Below are 27801 nucleotides of genomic sequence, written 5' to 3'. Positions count from 1 at the left end.
GGATATAGTGACAAAGAAGTGATTCTGAAGCAGTCACAACTGCAACCTTATTTTGTGAATACAAACAATGGTTGCACTGAGAAACACCTTATGGACACTTTCAAACTGAAAAAACAAGGATTTGAAACACAATCTTTATATATAACTGAACTAATCAAGCCGTTGGATAAGACGAATCCATGGCAATTCCACATAAACCTTCTTTTGCAGCTACACCTCGTTGCATCATTACGTATCCTTTGTCACCCCAATTAGTGCTCCAAGAATTCTTCAGTAGCCAATAGTCACTTCCATTTTCTGTGCCATAACCCACTGCAGTAACAGCATGGTCTAGATCAGTTCCACATTTTCCTGTGTAAACCCCTCCAGCATAGAACATGAAATCTTCATTGTTTGCATCAAGACAAACTGACACTGGTTGGTTAGCCACCGCTATCATGAGTGCACTCTCATTGTTGGGAGGAACATTCTCATAACCCTTGATTTGAACCACTGGTCTGGCTGCAACCTCACATTTCCCATCGACTCCCTTGTAGGGGTAGTTAACCTCACTCGTGATTCCACCATTGTTTTTTATGAACTCAAATGCACCTTCCACGTAACCCCCATCACACCCTTGGTCTTCACCTTTTGTGTCACATGACACAAGCTCTTGCTCCGACAGGGACACCAGATTACCTGTGGTCATTTGGTGGATACCCTCTATAGCCCCCACCGCTGAAAATGCCCAGCAGCTCCCTGGTTTTTCAAACAAAAATTAGTTTCAACGTTCATTCAAATCCTGTCAGCACAATGAAGTTGAAAATAGGGCATATCATTATTTTAGTATCTCAGAGTATAAAAGTTTTTTCATTATTCATGCGGGTTGAGAATATTCAAAATGGCTACTGTAACCTTATAAAAATGTTACTTTTTATTTTAAAAATGGATCATGTAAACAAAAAATAAACACTTGATATACACTTAAACAGTGAATGAAAGCAATAAATTTATAAGATATATCAAGTGATAAGAAAAGATACGAACAAAAAGTAAGTGTTTAATAGACGTATATGAAATGAAAGGGTATCTCTATCATTTTTTTTTATAATTTTAAAGTATAGTGAAAAACAAATTATACTTTTAGAAACAATTTTGTTTAATTTTATTAGTTTTTGAGGATTCATTTAAGTGATGATTGAGTGTCCTTTTTGAATAATCAATATACAATTGGATAATCATCCTTTAAAATAATAACTATGATATAATGTATTTTCAGTCATTTAAAATTTGGAATGTTTCTTTTAATTAAATTTGTCTTTCTCTAAATTTTATCTGTTCATTTCTTCAGAATTATATGGGGTGACTATGTGAACCTATTAATATATAGTCCACACCCCGTCTTATTTTATCTGTTTATTTTTTATTTTTTTAATACACACGTCTCTAGAAAATAATTGATTATATAAATTTTATCAAAAACAAAATCAGTTTTATGCAACTAAAATACTCTTCATAAACACCTCTTTAGTAGTGGAAGGACTAGTCGATGAATTATATGCCGGAATATAGTATTATAGAAAGAAAATTAAGTAATTAAAACTTCATAACATTATAGTAATACTAAATTTGAGAAAATATAAGTGAAATAAGATGGAGGAAATAATAATGATGGTGGAGCAATGAAGATAATGAAGTACTGATTGTTGATCTTGTTTATCTTACCACATTGACCTTGGTCTTTGACTGGAGTAACAGCTCCTTCTTCCCTCCAGTCTACAGCTTGAGGAATAGCCCTCACATTTTCATACTTAAATGGTGTTGTGCTAAACTCACGAGGGCCTTTCAGTCCGTTACGCGAAGCCTTGAATTCCTCAAGTGTGAGGTCAGCAAAGTGATTAACACCAAGTTGGTAAGGTTTGTTGCCAGCAGCATTGGATGATTCAATGAACTCCACATTGTCCTTGAATATCTGGAAACGTTTCTCCTTCTCTGCAGCATCCTCGTACACTTTGCCATATCGTGTCATCCATTGTTCATGTCTTTCTCTCAAGGATGTTTCATGAAGTTTGCGGGACATCACCTGGGAAATCCCAAGTACAAGGAGGAGGAATATGGCAAACATGTTCTGTTTGCTTTGGCTGGTGAAAGCCATTATTAGGTTAGTGAGTTTTGGGAGTGAGGTTGTGTTATAAAGAGAAATGTGATTTGGTTTGCATTGAAGGGAATGGTTGTGGTGGTTTATGTAGAGATTCTTGGTTGCTTTAGCTCTGTCTTTGGCAATTTGTGTTTGTTTTAGTCATTTGTTTGTTGTTATTTTAGATGGAAGGTGGTCTATAAATTTTATAAACATTTAAAAAAAAATTAAGAAAAGGAAATAAATTTTTATAGATTAAAATTAGCCTTTATGTGAATTAAAAATTAGATTAAAACAATGTGAACTAATTTATATAAATTAGTTTCTTAGTTTTAGTTTTAAAAAATAATTTTACTTTTATTTTCTTAAAATGTCTGTCGTGATTTTTTTTTTTAAATCCATTTATATACAGTTTAGATAGAAAACCGTTAAATGCCGTTAAATGCCGTTAAATTTGCAAGAAAATCCTATGTTTGATTTGCATATACATTTTTTTGAAGTCAAAAAAAGAATTTTACAGCAAATGAAATTTTAAAGTAAAGTTAATTATTTCCACCATGAGAAGAAATGATGTTAACGTCATGTCTTAATTTACCTATTTTATTTTATCACATTGATTTTGAGATTTTACTGTAATATAAAACTTATATTTTAGTAATTATGTTTAATTCATGGGAAATGAAAAGTTATATAAAAAAAATGACCTTTTTATTTTTATAATATTTGATTTTATTAAATTTTATATATTATAACTAGAAAGCCGTATAAAAGGTTAAGATTTTAGATTTACGATATATGGTTCCAAAATCGAAATTCCACTTAATTAGTTGAAACTTGAAAAAGTTATTTTTCAAGTTCTAGAGATGGGAATCCTTGAAATCACCCAAACAAAAAACAAACAAAAGTATTGTATTTTGACTTTATATCCTTGTCCTAGTGCACATGGTCAAAGCGTCTGAATTTTCAATGTTTCATGCACAAGAAAATTTTCAGTGATTCGTATGCTATAAGACATAAGATTATAATAACCATGCCTCGTGTCTACTATGTCTTTTATCTTGTGTCAACAACAATACTTTTATATCTTCACGTCATAAACAAGCATATATATGACTCAAGCCTTGGGAAATATGTTTGAAAATATCCCATTATGTACAAAAGAAATTGTTGACGAAATGTGCTATATCCATAATCAGTGCTATCCAACAATTGCTTTATATTTCAAAGAATTTTATTTTATTATAACTTAATTAAATTTTAAATTGGAATATTTTTAATTTAGTTACGGTTAAAAAATTGTTTATTTGTATTTAAAATAACTTTTGTTTTATTTTCAACTAAATTCTTTCATTTGATTTGTGTCATTACTAGGATAACATTATTGGTATTCCTATCTTTTCATTTTTAATTCATTGATCAACTACTCGCTAATTTTTTCTTCTGAATAGTCAATCAATAAATTTATTTCTTCTTCAACAACTAGTTGACAGAAAGTTGGAAGAAATTGAAAAAAGAATATATAAATTGATTTACAATAAAAATAAAAAGATCAAACAATGAAATATTAAGATGAAAATGAAAAATATTTAAACACTAAACAAAATGAAAACTTTAAGCATGAAATAACGTCTCATTGAGGGTATAGGAATCAAACTCACCAAAAAAATATTGGGTGATCAAGTAGTCCATAAAGGACTCTAGTTGCCAATAAAGTTAAATGTTTAATTTAATATTTAGGAGTAATGACAGAAACCTATTGGTGGTTTAGATAATCCAGGTCGTCATTGGTAAGAGAAGTAGGCTATGGAGTGTAATATAATGTTCTTTGCAGTTAAGTTTTGGAGCACTTTAAATTTTTCTTTAATACAAATCTTTTTGTTAGATAGAAAAATTAAAATAAAATTTTAATAATAACTAAGATAAAAATATTTAAATTTATTATAATACTGAAGTATCTAGTTACATTTTTATGTTTGTGTTGTATAAAGAATTCATGTTGTTTGTATATTTGTATTCAAACCTCTTATACAAAAGATATATTGTATGATGTAACACCTTATTTAAATAATAACCTTAATTTAAATAAAATGTCGCATAGATAGAATGAGAAACAAAGTCATGGAATACAACGTTACTCCTTACTAATATCCAAAGAATTCTAGGAAAATATTTAAGGCATACTACGATGTCAGATGCAAAGTGAAGTAAGAAATTGATAGTAATTCAAATAAATCCCAAGACAAGACAATACATGGGCATTAGCCCTAAATGAAAGTTGGAATCCAACCTAGAGAGGCTATGCAGCGGAATCATTGTTTCCCTATTGATCACGGGTAGTCCTCGCATCTACTCACATCAATAAATTGATGATCATCGCGAAGAGAGAAAACCACACCAAACAGAACATACAACAAACAGAAGGATAAGCTAGAGGAGAAAATAATTTATCATACAGTCACGTACAATTTCATAGTTCAAGATGCATATGTTGACCAATCATGTTATAACTTGCATGTAATACACTAAGACTCAGACACGACTCATCTGGATACATATAATTAGTCAGATTCAGCGGATGCTTACACTTGTGGTGGCTTTTACTACTCTACCAAGCTAATTGTTCTAATGTCTCATCCCCCACACACAAGGTTAGCCCTTAATGGGTTCCAGGCCTCCTGCTACTCTCACCACTCGAGTCAGTACGCTCTATGTGAGACTAACTGACTCTTTAGAGTGTCAGGATGCAATCCTTACCTTGAATCCTTACTAAATTATATAGATGGGGCACCACCATGAACTCCCACTAACAGCGGTCATGGAATTACGTCCCAACAAACTAAGGCACCACCATGAGATCTCACCTAAAGGCTTATGGAATTACGCCCTAACCAATGAGGCACCACCACGAAACTCTCGTGGAATTACGCCCTAAAGATACCAACATCATGTTTCATCCATTAATATAAAATCATATCTCATACCAACAGCATGCCACTTTCATTACCAACCATCTCATTTGTTTTAGATGCCAAGATCATACCAACACATCAATCCAATTCGTAACCTCAGGTATTTCATGCATATTCACATGCCTCATACTTTAAATAGAGCAAGCCAACCAATCAAACAATCAAGAACAACCATGTAAGGGAAACAATGTGGCTTGCAGCAGATCTCGCTCAAGGCAGGACCCCTCGCTCAGGCGAGAGGAGTGTTCTCGCTCAAGTTGCAGACTCTCGCTTTGGCGAGATCGCAACAGAGGGCCTGGGAAGTTTTACGAATGCTCGCTTAGGCGAGGTCATCTCGCCTGAGCGAGATGGTCTTTCGCTCAAAACACAAGTCGCTCGCCTTAGCGAGTACTCGAGCAACACTCCTGGGCGAGGTTCTGCTACTCTCGCTTAGGCGAGATAAGCTCACTTGGGCAAAAATGGCAGCTCGCGTTATTCAAACTCATCCAAACTCAAACATCATCCAAGCATATAAATCACAAAACAGAGGTAAAACAACCAACATACAATCAAAATATGAAAACCCTAGCTTCCTTTACTTGGAAAGGGTGAGCAAAGGACTTCGACACCAAATACGGACCGCAACAGCTCGAGGAACAGACTTAGAAACTGGAAGAATAGTGAAACAAATTTTTAAAAAATGAGCTTACTACGAAACCCTACTAGAAATACGAAAATATGCCTAGATGGGAGAAGCATGAGTTGGAGAAAATCTTACATGGAGCAAGAAAATGAGGTTGAGCTTGCTTGACCAAGGTAGTACCAAACCCTAGCAGAGAAACGACAACAGCTCTAAGGAAAAGGAAAGACTGTTTTCTAAAAGTGAGCTGAATGAGTGGATTAGGGCAGATTAAAGTGTTTGGCTTCCTATGGGCCAGCCCTAGGCCCAACTAATTTGAGACAGCTCCTTTAAAATAAGGATAGAAAATAATTGGACCTTACATATAAAATTAAGTTAACTCCTGTTTGGTCAATGTGTCCTCTAAATGTCTTGTTCATTCAAACAAATAATATATGCTTTTATATATATATATATATATATATATATATATATATATATATATATATATATTATTTCTTATTAAAAAAAAGAATTCATCAAAGACTACAAATCAGTGGCAGTCAAACGCTATTTACCTACGGCAATTGTTATGATTAGGTAACTACAGTTTGTTCGTTATTTCTAACGTTTAATTATTTATCATTTAACTTATCCTCTTTTTTAATATTATAGTTCATATTTTAAATTTTTATGCTGTTTCAACGTGAAACTTACTAAGTAGTTGAGTCATGCCACGATATACAAGCTTATTTATTTCTCCTGCTTACATTTTAGGTTTAATTTGTGTTTTTATTAGGAATGTTGGCCCACCAGCTCATGAAATGTAGAAAAAGACTTGGGCTCAAACTAAGGGAAAGCCCAATACCGTGTTGTGTCTAACAAAGTGAATACAAAACCATCTTTCCTCAAGGCTTATTTGCATTTAAAACAAAATCAAAAAAACAAAACCTGCTGTGAAAAGTCTTGGAGAAAAAATATTATTGTAATGTATGATTGTTTCTGTTGAGAAATTTTTTTGTCAGTAGTTTCTTTCCTTTTCATGAAACAAACTAATCAATGTTAACGGCCCACGGAAATGAAAGACTTATTTCCCAAAATGTATAATTGAGACTTATTAAGAATGTTTTAGGCCTTATGATTTTAATGTTAGTAGGTTTTATTTCGTTGAAGGGCCTTCTCCCTGTACCCCGACAACAGTTTCTCTTATACCTCAAAACTTTGTTTATTTTTAGTTTTGCCCACCAAATAAAAATAAAAGAAGAAAGAAAAAATTTTGCATCCCTGCACAGCACCTTTGTATCCTAAATAGAATTTGCCTGCACTGCACTCCTGCACCCCAGATAGAATCTGCTTTTACTGCAGCTCTGCACCCCAATGACTTTGTTTATTGATTTTTCGTGAATGATCAACTTGATTGATGAATTTGAATGTTGTTGTGTGTTTTATGTGCCACAGATCCTTTTTTTTCACTTAAGGGTATCATTACGGATGTCGACATCCGCTTCAAAAAATATAACTGTGTATGTCGACATCCGTTTCATAAAAAAATTTGCTTTTGTGGATGCATTGCAGATGTCGACATCAGCTTCATATTTTTCAGAAACGGATGTCGACGTTTGTTTTGACTTTTTTTTAATTTTGGATGCATTGCGGATGTCGACATCCGCTTCATATTTTTCTGAAATGGATGTCGACATCCGTTTCAGTTTTTCTTTTTAATGTTGGTACATTGCAGATGTCGACATCCACTTCAATGTTTTCAGAAACGGATGTCAACACGTTCGGCTCCACTTAGGTGAAGTTCCCCTTCAACACCGGTCCAGGTGCAGCTCCCCTCTCTTCAGCCCTTACATAACATGCGCCTCCAACGACACTGACGACCAACTCTTTCTGAAAACACACTCCGTCGTCACCTACCCTATCACCTCCATCTCCTACGCCACCTCCACCCTCACTCTCGCCCCGTCCTCCATGTCCAGCTGCTCTGCCATTCACCCCGCCATCACAAACTTCACCCTCGACTGGACCTCCCCCTTCCAACTGTCCTCCACCACCTTCTTCCTCCTCTCCTGCCACCCCGCCCTCTCCCTCTCCTCCCCCTTCTACGACCCATCCTTCGACTACCTCTGCGCCACCCTCTACACTTGCCCCGTCATCACCTCCCTCGACCTCCCTCTCTTCCCTCCCACCAACTCCTGCTGTGTCTATATTCCCTCGCCAACCTCGATGCCAACGGCCAGCTTGACCTCAAAGCCATGCAGTGTGGGGCCTACGCTTCTATAGTACCTTATCATCTTTTATTTCTTGAAGAGCCATAGTATCCAAAATTTGGCACAAATTGAAATCGGGTTATAAAATATAACCTTTAGATGCATTTTGTTGGATTTTGATATTATTTTGAGGTTGTGAAAGGAATAGTTGATGTGATAGAGAAAATTGTGGAGATAGTAGAATGTGGAAGTTGTAGTTGGAAGGAGTATGTAGTTGTAGTAGTGAGTGGTGTGTTAGATATGGTCTTAGTTCTTGTCATTCATCAAATGATTGAGTACATGGGTATTTATAGACCTATAGAGTATTCTAGAAAGTGCTAGCCACAACTTGTGTGGAATGTTCTATATTTTTTCCTATGTAAAATGTTCTTTATATTTTCTTCCCATCTTAGGCTTTTCTACTGTGTTCTAGAACTTTCAATACATTTCAATACTTTTATCTTAGAATATTTTAGATTCTTCTAGAATTTGCATTACACTTTTAATAGATTTTTCAGTTTTTGATCTTTTAGGATCTTTTAAACTGTGATCAACAAATTTAACTTCATGGAAATTTGCAATAAGAGACAGTGAACTAATTGATTTAATTTATTTTGTAATATAATATGGTATTAACTCTTTTTACGTCAAAGAAAGGAAATGGTTTGTATTATGTGAGTCTAGCTCATAACATGCTGCAAAATCCAATACTAGATGATGAGAAAGAAAACTTTGGCATTCCGTGCGGCATTGCAACTCCTCTCCATTTTGCATGGAATGTGTTATTGGATAAAGTACATACCTTATGAATGGACGTATCTGTCGGTAAAGACATGGACTACACGAATGGATTTATCGACGGATGATTCCGTCGATAATTACCGATGGCCTTATCCGTCGATAATAATCGGCGGAAAGGACGACGAATATTTTCGTCGATAATTACCGGCAGATTTCAACAATCCGTCGGTAAATGATTACCGACAAGCAGTTTATCGACGGATATTTTACCGTCGAAAGTCCGTTGGTAAAACATCATTACCGATGGATTATGGCTATTACCGACGGATTCTGGTCGTCGGTAATTAACGTTTTTCTGGTAGTGTACCAACTTTATTCTTTGATACCTTATTATCTGGTATACCTATATCTTTATACGTAACTGTAGCTTTATACAAATAGAACCCAATATAAACAAGAATACAAAGAAGAAGAACTATTAAGTGGTCAAATTAACATTTAAGTTGCATCGATGAACAACACTAAATTATATTAGAAGAATATCGAACAAAACTGAGGAAGAAAACTCAAGTCCATGTGAACAACTAATGCCTAACTATTCTAGGGACTTGTTAGTGTGAGGGGATTTCAATTCTCAGAAACTCCTCTCTTCTGAAAGCATTTTTGCAAACCTACAAAAATTAGCTCCAATGTTAATTTTACTCACTAAAAATTATGTATAATAAGTTTGCCAAAGAAAATGTGACAGTATTTTAGGAATATTGGTGAGATATATTTTGAGAATTTTCCTGTGAACTTAATGACACATTAATTAAACCCAATTCTTTCTTTCCTTATTTAAACCTAAGTATTTTTTTTTTCTTATAATTAAAAAATCACTTTAAGTAAAAAACGTAAATTGATGTGCTTATTTGTTTTATGTACAACATGGGACCTAAAAAGAACCAAGTGAATACTACAAATAAACTATATAAACTTCAATTGATGCTTTTTTAAGAAAATGAAAGAGGTATTATATTTCTTTTAATTATATATTATATTATTTTCTTTTAATTATTCTTTATGTTACTATTAATTATTATAATGATTACTATTTATTTATTTGTTTTTGAATTCCACTAACAAAAAACCCTGCTCTTGCAACGGTCAAAAAGAGCTTCAGCTTCTTTAACTCCCTCTTTGTATCGTTGAAACTCTCAACACTCTCGTTCACCAATGGCGATCAAAGATTCTCCTACGGAACTACACGAAATATCTACAAAATCTGAAGGATCCGACTCGAATTTCGATTGGGAAGACTTGGGAGAAGACTTCGATTACGACGCGCTCGAAGAAACTTATAGCAAATTCTCAAGCCTCTCAATTAAGCAAAAGGCAAAAGCGCGATAAAATCGTGAAATATTTGCAGGTATATTATATATGAAAATTAAGAAAATGGATGTCAACATCCGTTTTATAATTTTCTAAAACATTTGTAGTATAAAAAAACAAAAAAAAATTTATAAAACAGATGTTGACATCCGTTTCACAATTTTCTAAAACGGATGTTGACATCCATAATACAAAAAAAAAAAGCAAAACAAATTAACGAAACGGATGTCGACATCCGTTTCACATTTTTCCTTAAACGGATGTCGACATTCACAATACAAAAAAAGCAAAAAAATTAACGAAATGGATGTTGACATCCGTTTTACATTTTTCTGAAGTGAATGTCGACATCCGCAATACAAAAAAAGCAAACAAATTAACGAAACGAACACATTCGTTACACATTTTTTTGAAGCGGATGTCATCATCCGCAATGATAAAAAACTTAAATATCAAGTAAATTCATTTTCAACCACCGAGGCAGGTAAAAATTAATTAGGGTTAAAAGGGTAATTTTTAGGGGTACAGGAGAAAGGTTGAGGGTGCAGTGAGAAGCCCCCTTGAACTTTTTTAGTGGGCTTTGTTTTGAGTCCATACTCAATCTTGCCTAGGTATATATAATCTCACGTATTCATTATGGCAATGAAAATTATTCTCCTCTTTTACAGTGAGTATTTCTAGATTAGGATTAATAGTAGCGATGTCTAACCTTTTGGTGCTTTCATTTTTGTCTAATGCCTTCCAAACCCTCCATAAAAGTCACAAATGAACCATTTAAAGTCATTTATAACCTCCTCACTGTCATGCAAACTCACATGGAATCACAAGATTCTCGCCATCAACTTTTCTAACAAACCATGGATTCAAAACATGAATGCATCCATTGAAGCTTTACTCTCTTAGGTTTCCATCCTTTCTACTTTTAATATTACTTCCCCTAATTCCAGTTGCACTTCCTGTCCCCCACATGATATCATTGTTCCATCCACCATTTCACTTCCTTTAACCACCAACCCCCCTTATGGTACGTCATACTCATTCATGATAATACAAATCCTACCTCCACCCCCTCTATCTCACCACGTTACCTTTATCACTATACCATTTCCAACCTTGGCAGAACTCCTTTTCCCGACTATATGCTTTTACTCGTGCATCCCCATATGCCTTCTCACTTTCCCCACAGTTTCGCCCACCTAAATTACATTTTGCCCCATTGGATAGAACTAACCCATTGGATTAGATTTTTTCAAGCCGAACAATATTTTACATTATATCAAGTGCCCATAAATAAATGATTATATATGTCTTCTTTTTACATGAAATGGGATGCTCTAAGTTGGTATAATAGGATGTATCAGAATGCTCAATTTACTAGTTGGGAGTCTTTTACAACAATCCTAGAGAGACGATTTGAACCATCATTACATGAAAATAATCAAGCAAAGTTATTTAAGCTTCATTAATATACTACAAAAAAATTTGAATTTACCTATGGCCAAAATCAGTAGATAATGACAAAAATTCGTGGGTAATCAGACTTTACCCACGAACTATCGACGACTCAAGATCCGTATGTAATAGTGTCGTTTGTAATTTTTCATGAATTTTTGGTCCATGGAAAATGTCAACCTATGGGTAATACATACAGACCAACGTTCGTGGATAATTTCCCACCGCTCAAATTCCATGAATAATACATACAAACCATTTTTCGTGGATAATTTCCCACCTTAACTTTTGTGGATAATACAATCAAACTATTATTCGTGTGTAATTTCTCAAGAAAAACAAAAATAAATAAATAAATATAACATAATCTATAAAGCAAATCAAACTAAAACATTATCTAAATTTCAAATCAAATTGAAATAATCCAAGATCTAAAACAAATTGAAGAAGAATTCACAAAAGATAAATAAGCTTGTCTAAGCTTTATGAACAATATACTCATAAACAAACAAATAATTATTTGGTTCCATGGTTCGTTCATGAATTATTTCTTCATAACAATCTCTTTCCTATCCTTCAACTTTGGCTAACCTGCAAAGAAACCCAAATTCCATTAATTCATCCAATTACAATACACTATAACTCAACTATTATTGTAGTCACATTTCCAGAGTGTGGATTTCTACCCATGAACTAATATCAAAGTTTTAATTTAATTATTTTAATTTGTTGTCTACACATGAACTAAATATTGTTACCCATGAAATTTAGTTTCCCATGAATCATTCATTTGTAGGTAATGATTTAGTTAGATCATTTTTACCTAATTTTTAATTCGTGGGTAAATTTCGTAGAAAACAACAATTTACATATAAATTTTATTTCGTGGGTATTTTTTTATAGATAATTTCAATTTTTCTTGTAGTGATACAATTCAATGGTTGATATCAAGTCAATTTTTGAAAAATTGTGTAATACGATTTTCAATTTTTCTCCTGAAGTCATTTTCGGTTGCTTCATTTCTTGTCCTAACCTTGAAATTTGGTGAGAATTAGCCATACAAAATCCCTAAACAATCTCTTAAGTCATTGGTTTAGCCAAACTCATGGAGGGAAAATTGAAGGATACCAAACCTCGCCTATCTAAAACACCATACCCATCAATACACAACCCTTTTCACCCCCCCCCCCCCTTCCCAACCTACGCCACCAAATGCCAGTACCTTACCTCAAACTAAAGACTAATCCCTCTACCCATCAAACACATCACATCAACCCAACTTTTAGAGCATTGAGCCTTAGGGTTGTGTTACAACTATTATGAAAAATTTGTCCCTAGCCACAAATGTGCAACCTCACGTTTCTTTCTCATATAAGTAGATGAAGATAAACCACCCCTTCTTTCCAACTATCTACTCAAGCATTAATAGGCCAACATTCACCACAAACTTTGAAATTTAAAGGTACCATACGTAATTGCTAGTGATAGTTCTAGTGGATCCGAAAAGTTCTCATATTATCCTACAACCTCTTTTAGCCAAAATCTTACAACTACCCATCATCACTATATCTCCATTGTCTGTCATGGTTGGCAATAGGCAAAGAATCCCCTGTGAGGGCCTCTACCCCCCAAGTTGATACTTATCTCCAATCTACCTTGTTTCAAATACCCTTTTACCTTCTTCCCATTGAAGGTGTCCATATCGTTTTAGGAATAAAAACATTAAGCATGTTGGGCTCAATTACTTCCAATTTTGCTATTCCCAGTATCTCATTTACCCTCTCCAATTCGGTCATTACATTGTTGGAGATTCTTCATCAAAACCACAACCCATATCCTATAACCAACTTTGTCACTTAGTCCACATAGAGTGCATTGCATCTTTTCACCTACTAACTTTTAGCCCAATCACTCACAAGCATTCAAAACCTCCAACAATTGAGCAACCATCACACCTAACCCAAGATCAAACTTCTGTTGACCTTTCCCCACCCATGCAAACACTCATAACACAATATAAAAATGTTTTTTCCAAACCCAAGAGCTTGCCACCTCCTTGAGCCCACGACCACCACATCACATTACTTCTTAATCCCTGAACCACCACTACTTGATCCTATCACTACCTACATTTTAAAAAAGACATTATATCCAATATGATACAATACATGCTTCAAGATAGCATATGCTCCCCAACAAAATTGGCATGGCCAAGGACAAGGTGGAGGTCGTGGTGGTAGAGTCCGAGGAGGTCAGTTGAGCAACTCAAGAGTTGAATGCTTCAAATGTGGGAAGTACGGTCATTGTTTCAAAGAGTGCTACTCAAGAGTTAAATGTTACAATTGTGGGAAGGTTGGACATTTCGCGAAGGACTGTCGATCTGAAAGCAAGAAGGAAACGAACTTCCTTTTTTAGGACACTAAAGAAGAAGAAGTATTAATGATGTCCAACAGATCAGATATCGAGCTAAGTTTTACTTGTTCTGATAATTCAGTTTTGTACCTTGATACAGGAGTAAGCAATCACATGTGTAGGACGAGAATCTTTTTAAGGAGCTCACCAAAGTTGAGGTCGAACATGTATCATTTGGAGATGCATCAAAGGTGGTAATAAAAGGTCGGGGTACAATCTGGTACTTGCAGAAGAATAGTCGAGTTAGAGAAATCATAGACGTGTACTATGTGCTCAATCTCAATAGCAACATATTGAGCATGAGTCAGCTGATTGAAAAAGGCTACTTGGTCCTGATGAAAGACCGAGTACTATACTTGAAGGACAAGTCGGATCGATTGATTGCCCGAGTAGAGATGAATAAGAACAAGATGTACAAGTTGGACTTAAAAATATTCCAAGAGAGGTGCTTAAAACTTGACGTGAAGGATGAAGCTATGATGTGGCACTTCCAATTTGGCGATTCCCATTTTGGTGGACTGGACGAATTGGTGAAAAAAGAGATGATGTGAGGACTCCTGACTATGGAGTTTGAAAATAAATTTTGCGAAGAGTGCTTGCTCAGGAAGCATTTGAGGACCTCATTTCCGAGGACTGTCGAGTACCGGGAAAAATAACAACTTATATTAATTCACACAGACATTTGGGACCAATTACCCCTAAATTTTTCAGTAGGAAAATGTATTTCATTTCTTTTATAGATGATTTTTCAAGAACCCATGGGTGTGGATGAACTTAGAATTTGAGGGGATTGTGTAACAATGCCATAGTGGATGAACTTCCCAGGTGGTTATTGTGAGAACTCCAGCTAGAGTTTGTAACACCCCGATAGGATATTACGGATTTAAATAATAAAGTTAAATAATAAAATAAAATCTCATTGATTATAAGTCAATTTCCCAAAAACGCGAGAAATTTATAAAAGAAAAACTATAACCATAACATAATTCAAATGTTCACAAATGTTCTATTACAAAATTTACCAAAGTTCAGCATAATTAAAGTTACATCAAAAATCTTAAAATAAAAATGCTTTCAAAAGCCTAGGTAGCCCCTAATCTCCGCCTCTAGGCATCTCCTGGCTCACCAGTCAAATCATCTGTTCCCAGATAACAAGTTATCCAATCATCGCCACACACACACAGATAGAGTGAGTTATGCACAATATATAAATATATACATGAAATAAATAGGCCACCCATCCCAAAGAAAATCACATCACTAAAGTGTTTCATTATTTTGTAATTACCCATTCCTTGATCTCATAGTCCTTCATGAGTCGTATACATGATCTAGGTCTTGAGACTTCACCGTGCTCTCACGAAACTAACCCATTTGTGGTCCCACCCTATGAGCCTATCCTGCTCATAGTCCTGCCCTACAGACTCCTCGTCTGTAGTAAAACATCCAAGCCTTCTTAACTTGGACCCTAACATGCACACAATCCCATACTATGGACTCCTCGCCCAATAGCAGCCGACGGGAACTACACAGTTCCATGCCCATCATGTGTCCAACCACCAAGCACATCCTAGACCCCTATTGGACTTAGTCCTTCAAGCCCAAACACCTCAAACACACACATAATTCCTATCCTTTAGGAAATAACCAGCAATTCAGCTCAAACAACACACAAATTACATAGAATCCGCAATATTCTCGCTTAAGCCAGGGACCCTCACCCAAGCTAAACCATCAGTCTTGCTTAGGCTAGTCCACCTCGTCTGAGTGAGCTTAAAACAGCAATTTCTCCACGCTATCTCGCTTAGGCGAGCCACTCTCGCCTAGGCGAGAGTGTCTGTCGCCCAAAATCCCAAAAAATCCCTCGCCTGGACGAGAAGTCGCGCTCAACATGCGCAAACTTCTTCACGACCTCGCTTAGGCGAGCCACTCTCGCCTAAGCGAGAGTGTCTGTCGCTCACCCCAACCCTCGTTGCCTGAGCAAGAAGCTTGCGTAACAACAGGGTTTTGCGTGTTTGCTAATCTCGCCTAGGCGACCCTGGCTCGCCTGAGCGAGAAATGCAGACTCGCACACTGATCACGCACGCAACAATAACAACCAACATACCAATTCACACTCCACTTCATACCAAAGCAGCTTGCATCAATTGCATGAAACATACGACATAATTTAAATACAATACAGTCTCCCAACCCTCAAATTTGCACAATAACGGCGTACATAGTGCAGACATCCATCATAATCATACATTTAGGTAAAAACACCAATAGAACAGTACCCAAAAACCTAACCCCTAATTCCTCTCATGTAGAACACGAAAATCCATGGTAAAATAGTATCACAAGCATGCAATATGACCAAAAGCATACAATTACGGTTTAGCTCCCCTAACCTGGAGTTTTTAGTCAAAAATTGAGAAGATAGAACTCTGCTCCTCAACAACACGTAATTGGCATACATAGGACTTGAACCCAAGTCCTTTCACACAATCAAAGTACTCTCAACCACTTGAACTAGTACTTTTCCACATCATATCAAACAATAATTAATGCCATAAAGGCTCTTTCTACTCGCATTTATTAATTAATTAATTATTTAATTAATTAATTTTCACGGGTCTTACAGAGTTTGCTCTCTTCGTTCGTGCTTCTACACTGAGTTGATTACTTAACTATTGTGGAATCATAGTGAAGAAGGCCTTAGCTCTAGTGACCATTGATCCTTAAGTTTAAGGAACCACCCTAATGAGTGCATTTACTTCACCGTAGACCTTAAGCGCCAAACCTCTATTAAGGTACAAAGGGAGATTTCTTGCTTTAATCCTCACCTTTTCGTATGCATAATATACATATGAATAAGGGCATGTTGAGGCATAATCATGCATAGCATTTTTATATCATACATCACATCTCATGAAAATAAGCACCTCTTGAGACATAAACATGCATTTCATTATGTCACTTAATTGCATATCATGCATGGTGTTTTCAAATAAGTGTATCACATTTCATCATTATATCATGGGAATAAATGTCTCTTGAGGCAAATGCATTACATCTTATGTAGGTTTTTTTCAATTAGTTGCATATCATGCATAGTGCTCTTTAATCACATTGGCATACAAAGTGAACAAGTGCCTCTTGGGGCATAAACTTGCATTGCATTCACTTGTTGTCTTTATTCATAGTAGCATGTACATAGTTTTTTAATCCATAGCATGCATCCTCACCTTATCTAGAATAATGCATTCATATGTTGATACCATTTGTATAGGCATGGTCAATTTTCTTGCATTACATACATTTGTTTTTGCATTCATTAGTTCATGCTAATAAAATAAAACTTATGGCACCTTGAAGGACTTGCTAAGACCATTGAGAATACAAGAGCGACTCAAGAAGCAGTGAAAGTTGATGTCGAGCAATTTAAAGAGTAGATGAGTCAGATCCAAGAGGCCCTAAAAGAATTACAAAGCAATAGGGAAACTTTGGCTCCACCATATCAGCCAAAAGATCAGATGATCCAAATATTTCCACATTATGGCCTCCCTTCAGGTTACATTCCACCTCTCAAAGAGGATATGAGGCAAGCATATACCCAAAAAGCGGAGGATCACCTATATGTAACTTATATTGGAGATGAGAATGAACTTGGGCAACCACTCTTACAAAACTTCTAGAAATGTTCAACCAAATGTTATGCATGTGACATCGACAAAGGAACCCGAGATGAAGCCTCCACACTATGTTGGCATATCGGTGGATGTCGAAGCAACCAATAACAAATTAGAAATGTTGGAGAAAAGGGTAAGAGCCATGGAAGGTGGAGGAAGCTCTAAGTTTGAAAATTTTCAGGGGTGTCCTTAGCCCCGAATGTAGTGATAGCTCCAAAGTTAAAATTACTTGAGTTTGAAAAATATAGAGGGACCACTTTTCCTAAGAGCCACATCATGATGTATGGCAAGAAAATGGTTGTGCATGCATGCAATGAAAAGTTGTTGATCCATGTTTTCCAAGATAGTTTGGTTGGCATGGCGCTAAACTGGTATGTTCAGCTTGAGCATTCATGTATCCAATCTTGGAAGGATCTCATAGATGCTTTCATGAAGTAGTACGAATATAACATGGATGTGGTGCCTAACAGATTACAATTGTAGAACATGGTGAAGGACTCTGAATCATTCAAAGAATATGCCCAAATGTGGGGAGAGATTGTTGCTCAAGTAGAGCCTCCTCTGAGTGACAAGGAGATGGTTACCATATTCCTAAATATTCTACAATCACCATTTTATAAACAAATAATAAATAGTGTCTGATGAAGCTTTGCTGATATAGTGATAATTAGAGAGAGGATTGAGGGCGGCATAACGAATGGTAAAATTGCACTCGGCCTAAATCTGGTAGCAAATTTGAATCAACATAGTCCTGGATATGGGAAGAATAAAGCACGAATAGGTAATACACATCTCATTGTATGTCCTCAAAAGTTACAATGTGATGAATCCAATCAAGCCATTGGGAAAGGAAATTACAATCGAGACAAGAAGGTCGTGAATTTCACTCCTATCCCCATGACGTACACAAAGCTATTACTGGATCTCCTCTATAATAACAATATAGAGGTTTGTCCTACCATGCATGTATGAACTCCATACCCAAAGAATTATGACGTAAATTCAAGATGCGATTATCATGCAGGAGCATCGGGACATTCAACAGAAGCATGTGGGGCTCTAAAGTGCAAGGTGCAATTCTTTATTGATTCAGGAAGGTTGACCTTTCACGAAGGACATATTGATGTTGAAGGGAATCCTTTACCATGGCATGGAAACACCCCTATAAGAAGAACTCCATGAATTTGTAAACATTGACAGTTTCATGTTTTTCATATTGTGGTAGTTATGGGTTTTTTTATTTCGTATTGTTATGACAATTCTGCTTAGTTGCATCATTATCCTTCATGGATTTCAAGCATATGATATATCTGAAAAACCAAAAATATTGTAAAACCATAAAAATTCACAAAAATAGAAAAATTAAAAAAATTCCAAAAATAGTTATTTTTCTCTTTTAGTGTCTATCTAGTCATTCGTGTCATGTGACATTGATTTTCAAATAATTCAAAAATACCAAAAAATATAAAACTTCAAAAATATCAAAATATCAATACATTCAAACAAACAGTCTCTTAAGAACTGTGTGATCCTTGATTCTCCATTGTGAGATACGTAGGAGTAAAGTTAGTCTTTGTCAAGTTCACCTCCAAAAAAATTAAACCATTTTTCAAATTGCTTTTCAAATATTTGTTCTTAAAGAACTACTTAACCTTTATTTCTCATTTTAAATGAGAATAGTTAGGACCAAGATCAATCCTTGTCGGGCTCAAAAAACCAAAAATATTTTTGTTTCTTTTTAGTATTATTTGTCTTATTATTTTTGGTGAAAATTAGCATTTTGAAAATCACATCAACTTGCATATTTAATTAAAGGTACCATCATCGGGCGGGTGTTGTAGAGTACTAGCGCCACCCCTACGCATAACCGACTCCCGGATCTGAATATCTGATTTTTCACAGACTTGCTTTATCTTTATGTTTTTCTATAGTTTTCCAGAAATAAGTATGGTAGCAACTCTAAATCTCTTTTTAAACTCGATTCTTTTTTGGTTCGTTGTTCCATTGCAATTTCGGTTGTGATAATAGGCTCAAGAACAAATTAATTTGATGTTTGATTTTTTGACTGATTGAAAGTGTATTGATCTACAACTTTTGCTTTCGAATTTTGTGGTCTATTTGATTCAATCAAAAGGGGTAAAGCTTTGGAAAATGTTTTAAACAGTCCATTCAACCCCCTTTCTTGGCTTGAATCACCATTTCATATCTAACAATTGGGAGTAACCATTATTTATTGTTGTGGGATCTACTTAATTGAATAAACACGACCATGTGTACAAAAGTCTTACAAAAAAAAGAAGACAGATACTTGTACACAGAAAGACAATTATGTTTGATATTATTATTGTGTTATTGTGTTAGCAGTAAATGGTGATTTTTCTAATATCAGAGTGAATGTTGACTTAGTCAAGCAATTAATTAAAATTAATAGCGTGTTGGAGGTAACCTTTTATTGTTATGGGAACAACCTAATTGAATAAGCACGACCATGTGTATAAAATCTTATGAAGAACAAAAAAACTAGATAGTTGTATACAGAAAGTCATTTAAGTAACACATACCATATGACTTCCTGCACTTTGATTTTGTCAACTTTATAGTGAAAAATAGTGGTTTGTACCTATCTCATTAGTAACACGTCTAAGAAACTTTGATATTCAATGTGCTGTTTAATGTGTACAAAATCTTAAACAAAGAAAGACACATAATTGTACATGTAAAGGCAGTTTCTTTTGTAAGTGTCTCCTTGTTTCATAAGGCGAATAAAATTTCTTAACCTCTTCGGTTTCTATACGAAATGAGATTCCATTTTGGTAAAGTTTTTAATGACAACATCTTGGTAAAAATTTTAATGACAACATTTATACCCCATTGGGCGCAAGGATTAAGTTGTGTCCTAACTGAAAAGTTTAATGTGTTATGTTATCTATACAAAATATCACACCAAAAAAGACGTGTATTTGTACACATAAAGGCAATGTATTTTGAACTTCTTCTTTTCTTACATAAGGCCTTTTAATGTTTGTCTGATTCCGGTCAATGGTAGGACTTTATAAAGTTTTTAATGACAATGACTATACTCCATTGGGTTCAACCATTTAGTGGTCTCCTGACTGAAAAATTCAATGTGCAGTGTTATTTATACAAAATTTCACACAGAAAAAGATATATAATTATACACTTAAAGATAATTTATTTTGATAGTGTTTCTTTATTACGTAAGGCCTTTTAATTTTTAATATCTTTATGATGTCCGCCAATGGCATGACTTGGTAATGTTTTTAATGACAACTACTATTCCTATTGGATTCAGCCATTGCAAGTATAGTTGTTTCTATCACTCAATGTATTTCATAACTTTTCAGTTTGTTTAAGTTTATGGTGGAAAACAAGAAGATAATTTTGGTTCTCTTTTCACCAAAAGATGGCCCATCACAGTTATATCATCACAGAGAGGCCACTGGTTTAATAAGATTCCTTTAAATGTGCATTCAGCTCCTCTTCATCTCTGGAACAAGTGTACACATTGGAACCAAACTCTACCACTTCCTCCACCACAGCATGCCTAAATCATCAGTGAAACCACATCACACCCATAAAAAAAATAGAATGCACAGCTTCAAGTCATTTTAACCAACCCCAGAATCAAGAAATCCAAATCACTTCATACAACTAATGAAATTCACAGAAAATGATAGAAAACAAAAACGTAAGGAAAGAAAACTAGGAATTACTATAAACAAGATTTTTTTTTCTGATTTTTATAAAAAAAAAAATTCTATATATAGTATATATGAATAAAAATTATTGCGGTTTTCAAAACATACTAAAATAAGAATCTTAATTATGCTTTTATTAATATTCAATTTAATACATATTATAAAAAATTATTGATAAATTAACTAAATTTCATCCCTGAAATTAATATAAGTTCACAATAATTTATTAAAAAATTAGCACGCAAACTTTTACTAAACAAATGTATTTCAAAAAAAAATTGTTAAAATACGTCCATTTATTTTTCTAAACAATGTTAGTTATTTTTTAAAATAATTATAATTATAACCAACTCTATTAACAAACAACATGAGAATAGAATAGCAAATCCCTGGCAATATTCACATACGTTCACATTAATACGTGGACTTAAGTACAAAAACAGAACAAGAAGCTTCTTTTGAAACACAATTTACATACATAAATTGAAGTATTCATACAGTTGGATAAGAGGAATCCAAGGCAATTCCACATAAACCATGTTTAGCAGCTACACCTCTCTTCATCCTCACATACCCTTCCTCACCCCATTGTGTGCCCCATGAATTCTTCACCAACCAATACTCAGTTCCATTAGCAATGCCATAACCCACTGCAGTAACACCATGGTTTAGTTCAGTTCCACATTCTCCTGAGTAAATTCCACTGGAGTAAAACATGAAACCTGAACCATCTGCATCGATAGAAACTGACACTGGTTGGTTAGCCACAGCTTTCTGCAGTGCCTTCTCACTGTTGGGAGGAACCTTCTCATAACCCTTAATTTCAGCCACTGGGGTGGTTCCTCTGTTGCAAGTGCCACCAGCTGCCTTGTAGGGGTACTTTGCCTCACTGGTTATTCCACCATTTTTTATAATGAATTCAAACCCATCTTCCATGTAACCCCCTTCACACCCTTGGTCCACACCTTTTGTGTCACAGTCCACAAGCTCTTGCTCTGAGAGCGACACTAGTTTGCCTGTGGCTATTTGGTGGATACCCTCAGTTGCAGCCACTGTTGAAAAGGCCCAACAGCTCCCTACAAGTTTTTCAAACAAAATTATCCTATGCATTAGTCCAATTCCTTAGTGACACAATGAACTTGAAGAAGAGAGACGAATGAGATCAGTGACGGATTTAAAACTCTAAGTCCAGACGATATATATTAAGAGAGGCAAATATATAAGACTACGGTGAAAAAAATCATTTTTTTTTCATATACTTAGTAACAATTTTAACAAAACCGGGTAATGTGCTTGTCGAGTGAATGAGATAATGATGGTCATTGAACATGATAAAGCACTGATGAGAAAGATGTTCTTTATCTCACCACATTGTCCTTGGTTTTTGATTGGAGTAACGGCTCCTTTTTCCCTCCAGTCTATGGCTGCAGGAATAGCAGTCACGTTTTCGTACTTAAATGGTGTGGTGCTAAACTCGTGAGGCTTCTTGAATCCATTACGAGAAGCCTTGAACTCCTCAACTGTGAGGTCAGCAAAGTGATTAACCCCAAGCTTGTAGGGTTTGTTGCCAGCAGCATTAAATGATTCAATGAACTCCACATTGTCCTTGAATATCTGGAAACGTTTTTCCTTCTCTGCAGTGTTCTTATACACTTTTCCATGAACTTGCATCCATTGTTCATGTCTTTCTCTCAAGGATGTCTCATGCAGCTTGCGGGACATCACTTGGGAAATTCCAACTGCAAAGAGAAGGAATAGAGCTAAAACGTATTGTTTTTGGCTGGTAGAAGCCATTTCTTATCAGCACTAAATGGTTTCAGTTTGGGAGAAAAATTTGAAATGGTATGCATTGAAGGAGGAACAATGGTGGCTTATATAGTTATCATGGGCTTCATGTTATGTTATTAATCTGAATATCTGTTCAAGGTTGCTTTCTGATTGAAGATTGCTGTTACCGGCAAATTACATTCAATTTTAGTTATTTAGACTGATAGTTTATGCTGTTGTTACTTTTGTTCCATCTTATTATTGCATGCATGGTCAAAATTCATTAAGCTAATGACCAATGTTTCGTCGATTATGTTAGAAAACAAAAGAACGACCAACCAACATTATACACGTAAGGGGACATTGTTTTAAATTACAGAAGATTCTTTGTTTTAGTTTTATTGGGTTCTCTATGGTCAAACATGTTACTGTGATAGAGATGGCTTACAATGCTTCATTTTTAGCAATTGCTAACCCTTTAAAATATAAAATATTTTATTTAAATAATAGGAATAAATATAAGTAAAATTTTTACCAGATTAATTATTAGATATATTAAATTCAACAAGTTCGTTAGTAATTATAATTTTCTTATAATATTATTATATAAATAAATAAAATAAATAAAGAAGATTTTCTCTCTGTGTCCACACTTACTTATTGCTTTTCTCATGCTCAAGATTCTAAGGAAGACTGTAAGGATATGAATTTGATTTAGTGATTTTTGGGTGAGAATTCCATGGAAGATATTATGTGCATTTATATAATATTTATGGATCTTGGACCTATATGATAACAGGGTAATATTAACAATATAACAGCTTACCTCAAATAAGTATAATATATTGTGATATATTACTTGTAACATCCTGGTCGAATATTACTAATTTAAATAATAAAATTAAGAAATATGACGAAAATCTCATTTATTATACTTCATTTTCCAAAAATGAGAAAAATTTTAAACCATTTATTACATTGGAAATTAACCAAAAGTCCATAATTTATAAAACTCCAATAAAAGCTTTTCTCAGCTAACTCTCTATCTGATGCTACACCATCACTACCTACAACACCATTTACTCCCATGTAACGCATACGATCATCGCCAAACACAAGCAGAAGATAGGGTGAGCTAACATTATATAAGAACATATATATACATACTCAAATATATAAGCACCGACACGCCAAAGGAATTATATCCTTTGATTCCATACCACATGGCCACCACCATGTTACCGTGTTCTACATCTTTAGATGATAACCTCGAGATATACTTTGCTACCTCTACCTACAAGCCACAACTTGTAGAACACGTGCGGGAAACCTGTTACGGACCACACTCCGTAACGCTAGGTGGAGTTCCCAACCATAGTTCATAATTGTTCCAAGACTACCAAACTCGTCAGCTAACGCCGAAGAGGGCAATCTTCTTGGACCCATTTGTACGGGCCACAACTCGCACACTCACACTAGCAACATTCGTCAATTCGAGCCGCACTCAAAGACTGCTTGTGTTCATCCGCCATCCCGAGTCACAACTCAAGGGATGTCATTCCGAGCCACAACTCAAGGAATGTCATGTGTTTACCTAATATCCCAAGCCACAACTTAAGGGATACCATTCTGAGCCACAACTCAAGGAATGCTACTGCAAATTTCATCCTTAAGGTATCACTCCAAAGCCTTGTAGACCATGCACATACAAATCACACAAGCAATTACTTTACCATTGAACCAGGATATACATGCTTCCAAAAACCTGACCGCTCATGGTCCTGCCTCTATGAACCTCCTCATTCGTAGTCCAACTCTATGGACCTCCTTGCCTGTAGTCCAACAAACGTGATCCAACAGCTACGGACCTCCTTGCCCGTAGTCCAACACACGTGATCCAACAGCTACGAACCTCCCTGCTAGCAGTAACTCTCAAGTGTAAGCACAGAACATACGAACCTCCCCGCTCGTATCCCCATACGAGAGCATTAGGATATGAACCTCTTTGCTCATATCATCACTTGTTCATCACAGCCATGAACTTACCCGCTCGTGACACAGTCAAGCATCTCCTAGTCCAAACCAAAAGAACACACTGCCCTCTATGATATCGCTTGGCCCCGCCATGCGAAATCACAACGCAGATTGCCTAGCGAAAGCCTCTTACCGCCAGGCGCCAGACAGTCTCCAGATCCTCTTTTTTAAGTCTATTGCCTGGAGGGTCACTACTCACTGGCAGGCGCCACGCGTTCCAAGGACTTCCTGGTATTCCTATCACCTGGCGGTCACTCCTGTGTCGCCAAGCGCTATACCAGTAACCTGACTCTAATGGTTTAGCACCTAAAACAAGCCATAATCAGTTCAACCAACATTCAGATTACTCATTTAAGTATTTATACCTTGTAATTAATTTAATCAATTCTAATTCCAACATACTCCAAATTTTATACTCAAACATAATTGTATTCATGTATACTCATGCGAACTCTTAATATTTACCAAGGAACACCTTCCCATATGCATTCACACACAGTAACGAATCCCAATCACCCTTATGTAGTAACATTCTGAAAGTCTCAAGTATACACGACAGACTCATTTACCAAAACAATGTTTGCCAAAAATCTTTTCAATTCATATGTATTATATCCAACCATTGGTTTATCCTTTAACTATATTTGGCCTCCTCTTGTAACCCCCGATTCATTTTAGCATAATTATCATTGTAGGATTTTAACTTACCCTCAAGAAACCCAAATCGCACATAACCAATTAAATACTACAATTGTCATTCTTGCCACGCATATCGCCTGGCGGCGCATTCTTGCTGCCAGGCGACACATCATATTCTGGGAAAAACCCATATTTTTCTCGCACCAGCAAAAAACCTTAAAATCCCAATTCGAATTTCAGTCAATCAAGTGCATACAATCATAACAATTCAAATTTTCGTCATGCATATTCAATTTATGATTAATTTCATAAGACACATCAAAATTCCACACAATGGTACATATATAATCAATTTAATCCTCGTAGACATCAAAAGAACCACAAAAAACCCTGAACTAGAAAATCCCAGCGCGCCTCGCCTGGCGGGAAGAACATAGCCGCCAGGCGGTTCATCCCCAAAACCCAGAAATTTGGGTTCAATCACACATGTCGCCTAACAGGTCATCATGACCGTCGGGCGGTTTCTGGGAAATTTCCAGAAACGTGAAAACAGTGGAGAAATTTCAACAGAAAAGGCACCCCAACATAGCATATACCACGACAAGATTTAAATTAATCGTAAACACAAATAGTAGCTCCCCTAACCTGGTTTCCTTGCTTCCAATTTAAAAAAAAATAATTGTAATCCTTGTTGATAGCAACATCCCCCTTGTTGACTCTTTCTACTGTTCTAGTATCAATAGGCTTCCAAATTCCCTCTTAGCTCTCTTTTTCAATGCAGATTAAGGATATCCAAAAGAACTCTGCCTCACCCTAAATTCACCATTATTCTTCCTAACAACCCTCACTTTAATGGTTGATGGCTAAAACAAAAATCCCATTAAAACATGTTTAATGGTTAATCAATGGTCATTCTAAAGTGGTTTTCCAACCCGATTCAGCTGCCCTACGACTAGGGTTTCTTCTTATTCACATTCATACCAAAAAGAAATTTAGCGAAAAGAAATTATTTCACTTCAATCAGGGTTCAAACACACAACCATCCAATTAACAAGTCAAAGTTCAACCATTCAACCAATTCATATTTCATGATAATTCCTATAAATCTAGGATTTTATTATCACTCATCATGATCAAGAATATTATTAAATAATACACAATTAAAATATCACATAATTTGGCAAACATAGGATTCAAACCCAAGTCCTCTTAACACAATCAAGTAGTTTTAACCATTTAAGCTAATACTATTCTATTTCATCAAAGTTAGCATTAATTGTAATAAAAGCTCCTACTACTCGTATTTATTAATTATTTATTTATTTAATTAATTAAATTTTTTGGGTCTTACATCACCTAATAATATACTAAATATTAATAGAATATTTAGTATGAGATTATCATGATTGTCGTTAATATATGGATATCTGTGAAAATGAGAATATTTTTGTGATCAAGAGGTTGATTGGGCCTTATTGGGCCGCACACGTATTGGCCGAGTAGGTACATAAATTAACTCAATAATATTATAATATTATCACTTATTAATATAATATAATATATATATATATATAATATGTATATAATATGTATACATACGCTAGTTATAATAATATATTTATAGTAAAGTACAACCATTAATACTTATTTAAAAAAAAAAATTTCGAAAAAGGAACTTTAATAAGCTATAAATTGATAATTCAATAATCTTATAAGAAGCTATAAATTGATAATTCAATAATCTTACAAGTATGAACTTTTCATGTGGGTGAACATATATAATAATTAAAAATATATTATTTATATATATATATATATATAATAAATTTAATATAAGAATAATAAATATTTTATACGTTAACTTATATAAGATCTAAAGAGTTTCTTAAATGACCTAAATTTCAAATTTTTTTATAAACTTTTCCAAAAGCCTAATCTAAGAACTAAGCCTCTTGTCTCTCTCTGCCGAGATCAGTAAAAAATATGCTGGTTGCAGCACAATTGCCTTTTGTTCGTTTGATGTGTGGAATTTGACATATTGAATATTTTTGTTATTT

General features: G+C 35.0%; 2 protein-coding genes and 1 pseudogene across 2 annotated transcripts; 1 reads left to right on the top strand and 2 right to left on the bottom strand.

Moving 5' to 3' along the window:
* Positions 1-154: 154 nt before the first annotated feature.
* LOC114168135 (senescence-specific cysteine protease SAG39-like) lies at positions 155-2134 on the bottom strand. The gene is made up of 2 exons (XM_028052869.2): positions 1705-2134; positions 155-738 (listed from the first exon to the last, which is right to left on the bottom strand). The coding sequence occupies exons 1-2, from the start codon at positions 2132-2134 to the stop codon at positions 155-157; spliced, it is 1014 nt and encodes a 337-aa protein (XP_027908670.2).
* Positions 2135-7421: 5287 nt separating this feature from the next.
* Positions 7422-8004, top strand: LOC146881768 (uncharacterized; annotated as a pseudogene).
* A 13692-nt stretch (positions 8005-21696) lies between these two features.
* Positions 21697-23098, bottom strand: LOC114170283 (senescence-specific cysteine protease SAG39-like). Its single transcript, XM_028055766.2, has 2 exons — positions 22672-23098; positions 21697-22380 (listed from the first exon to the last, which is right to left on the bottom strand). Exons 1-2 carry the CDS (start codon positions 23096-23098, stop codon positions 21797-21799), a joined length of 1011 nt encoding a protein of 336 aa, XP_027911567.2. The 3' UTR covers positions 21697-21796.
* Positions 23099-27801: the final 4703 nt, after the last annotated feature.

This window comes from Vigna unguiculata, chromosome 11, assembly GCF_037176805.1.
Source record: "Vigna unguiculata cultivar grain cowpea cultivar isolate G323 ecotype 2 chromosome 11, ASM3717680v1, whole genome shotgun sequence".
Taxonomy (NCBI): Eukaryota; Viridiplantae; Streptophyta; class Magnoliopsida; order Fabales; family Fabaceae; genus Vigna; species Vigna unguiculata.
This window is presented reverse-complemented; position numbering and strand designations above follow the sequence as displayed.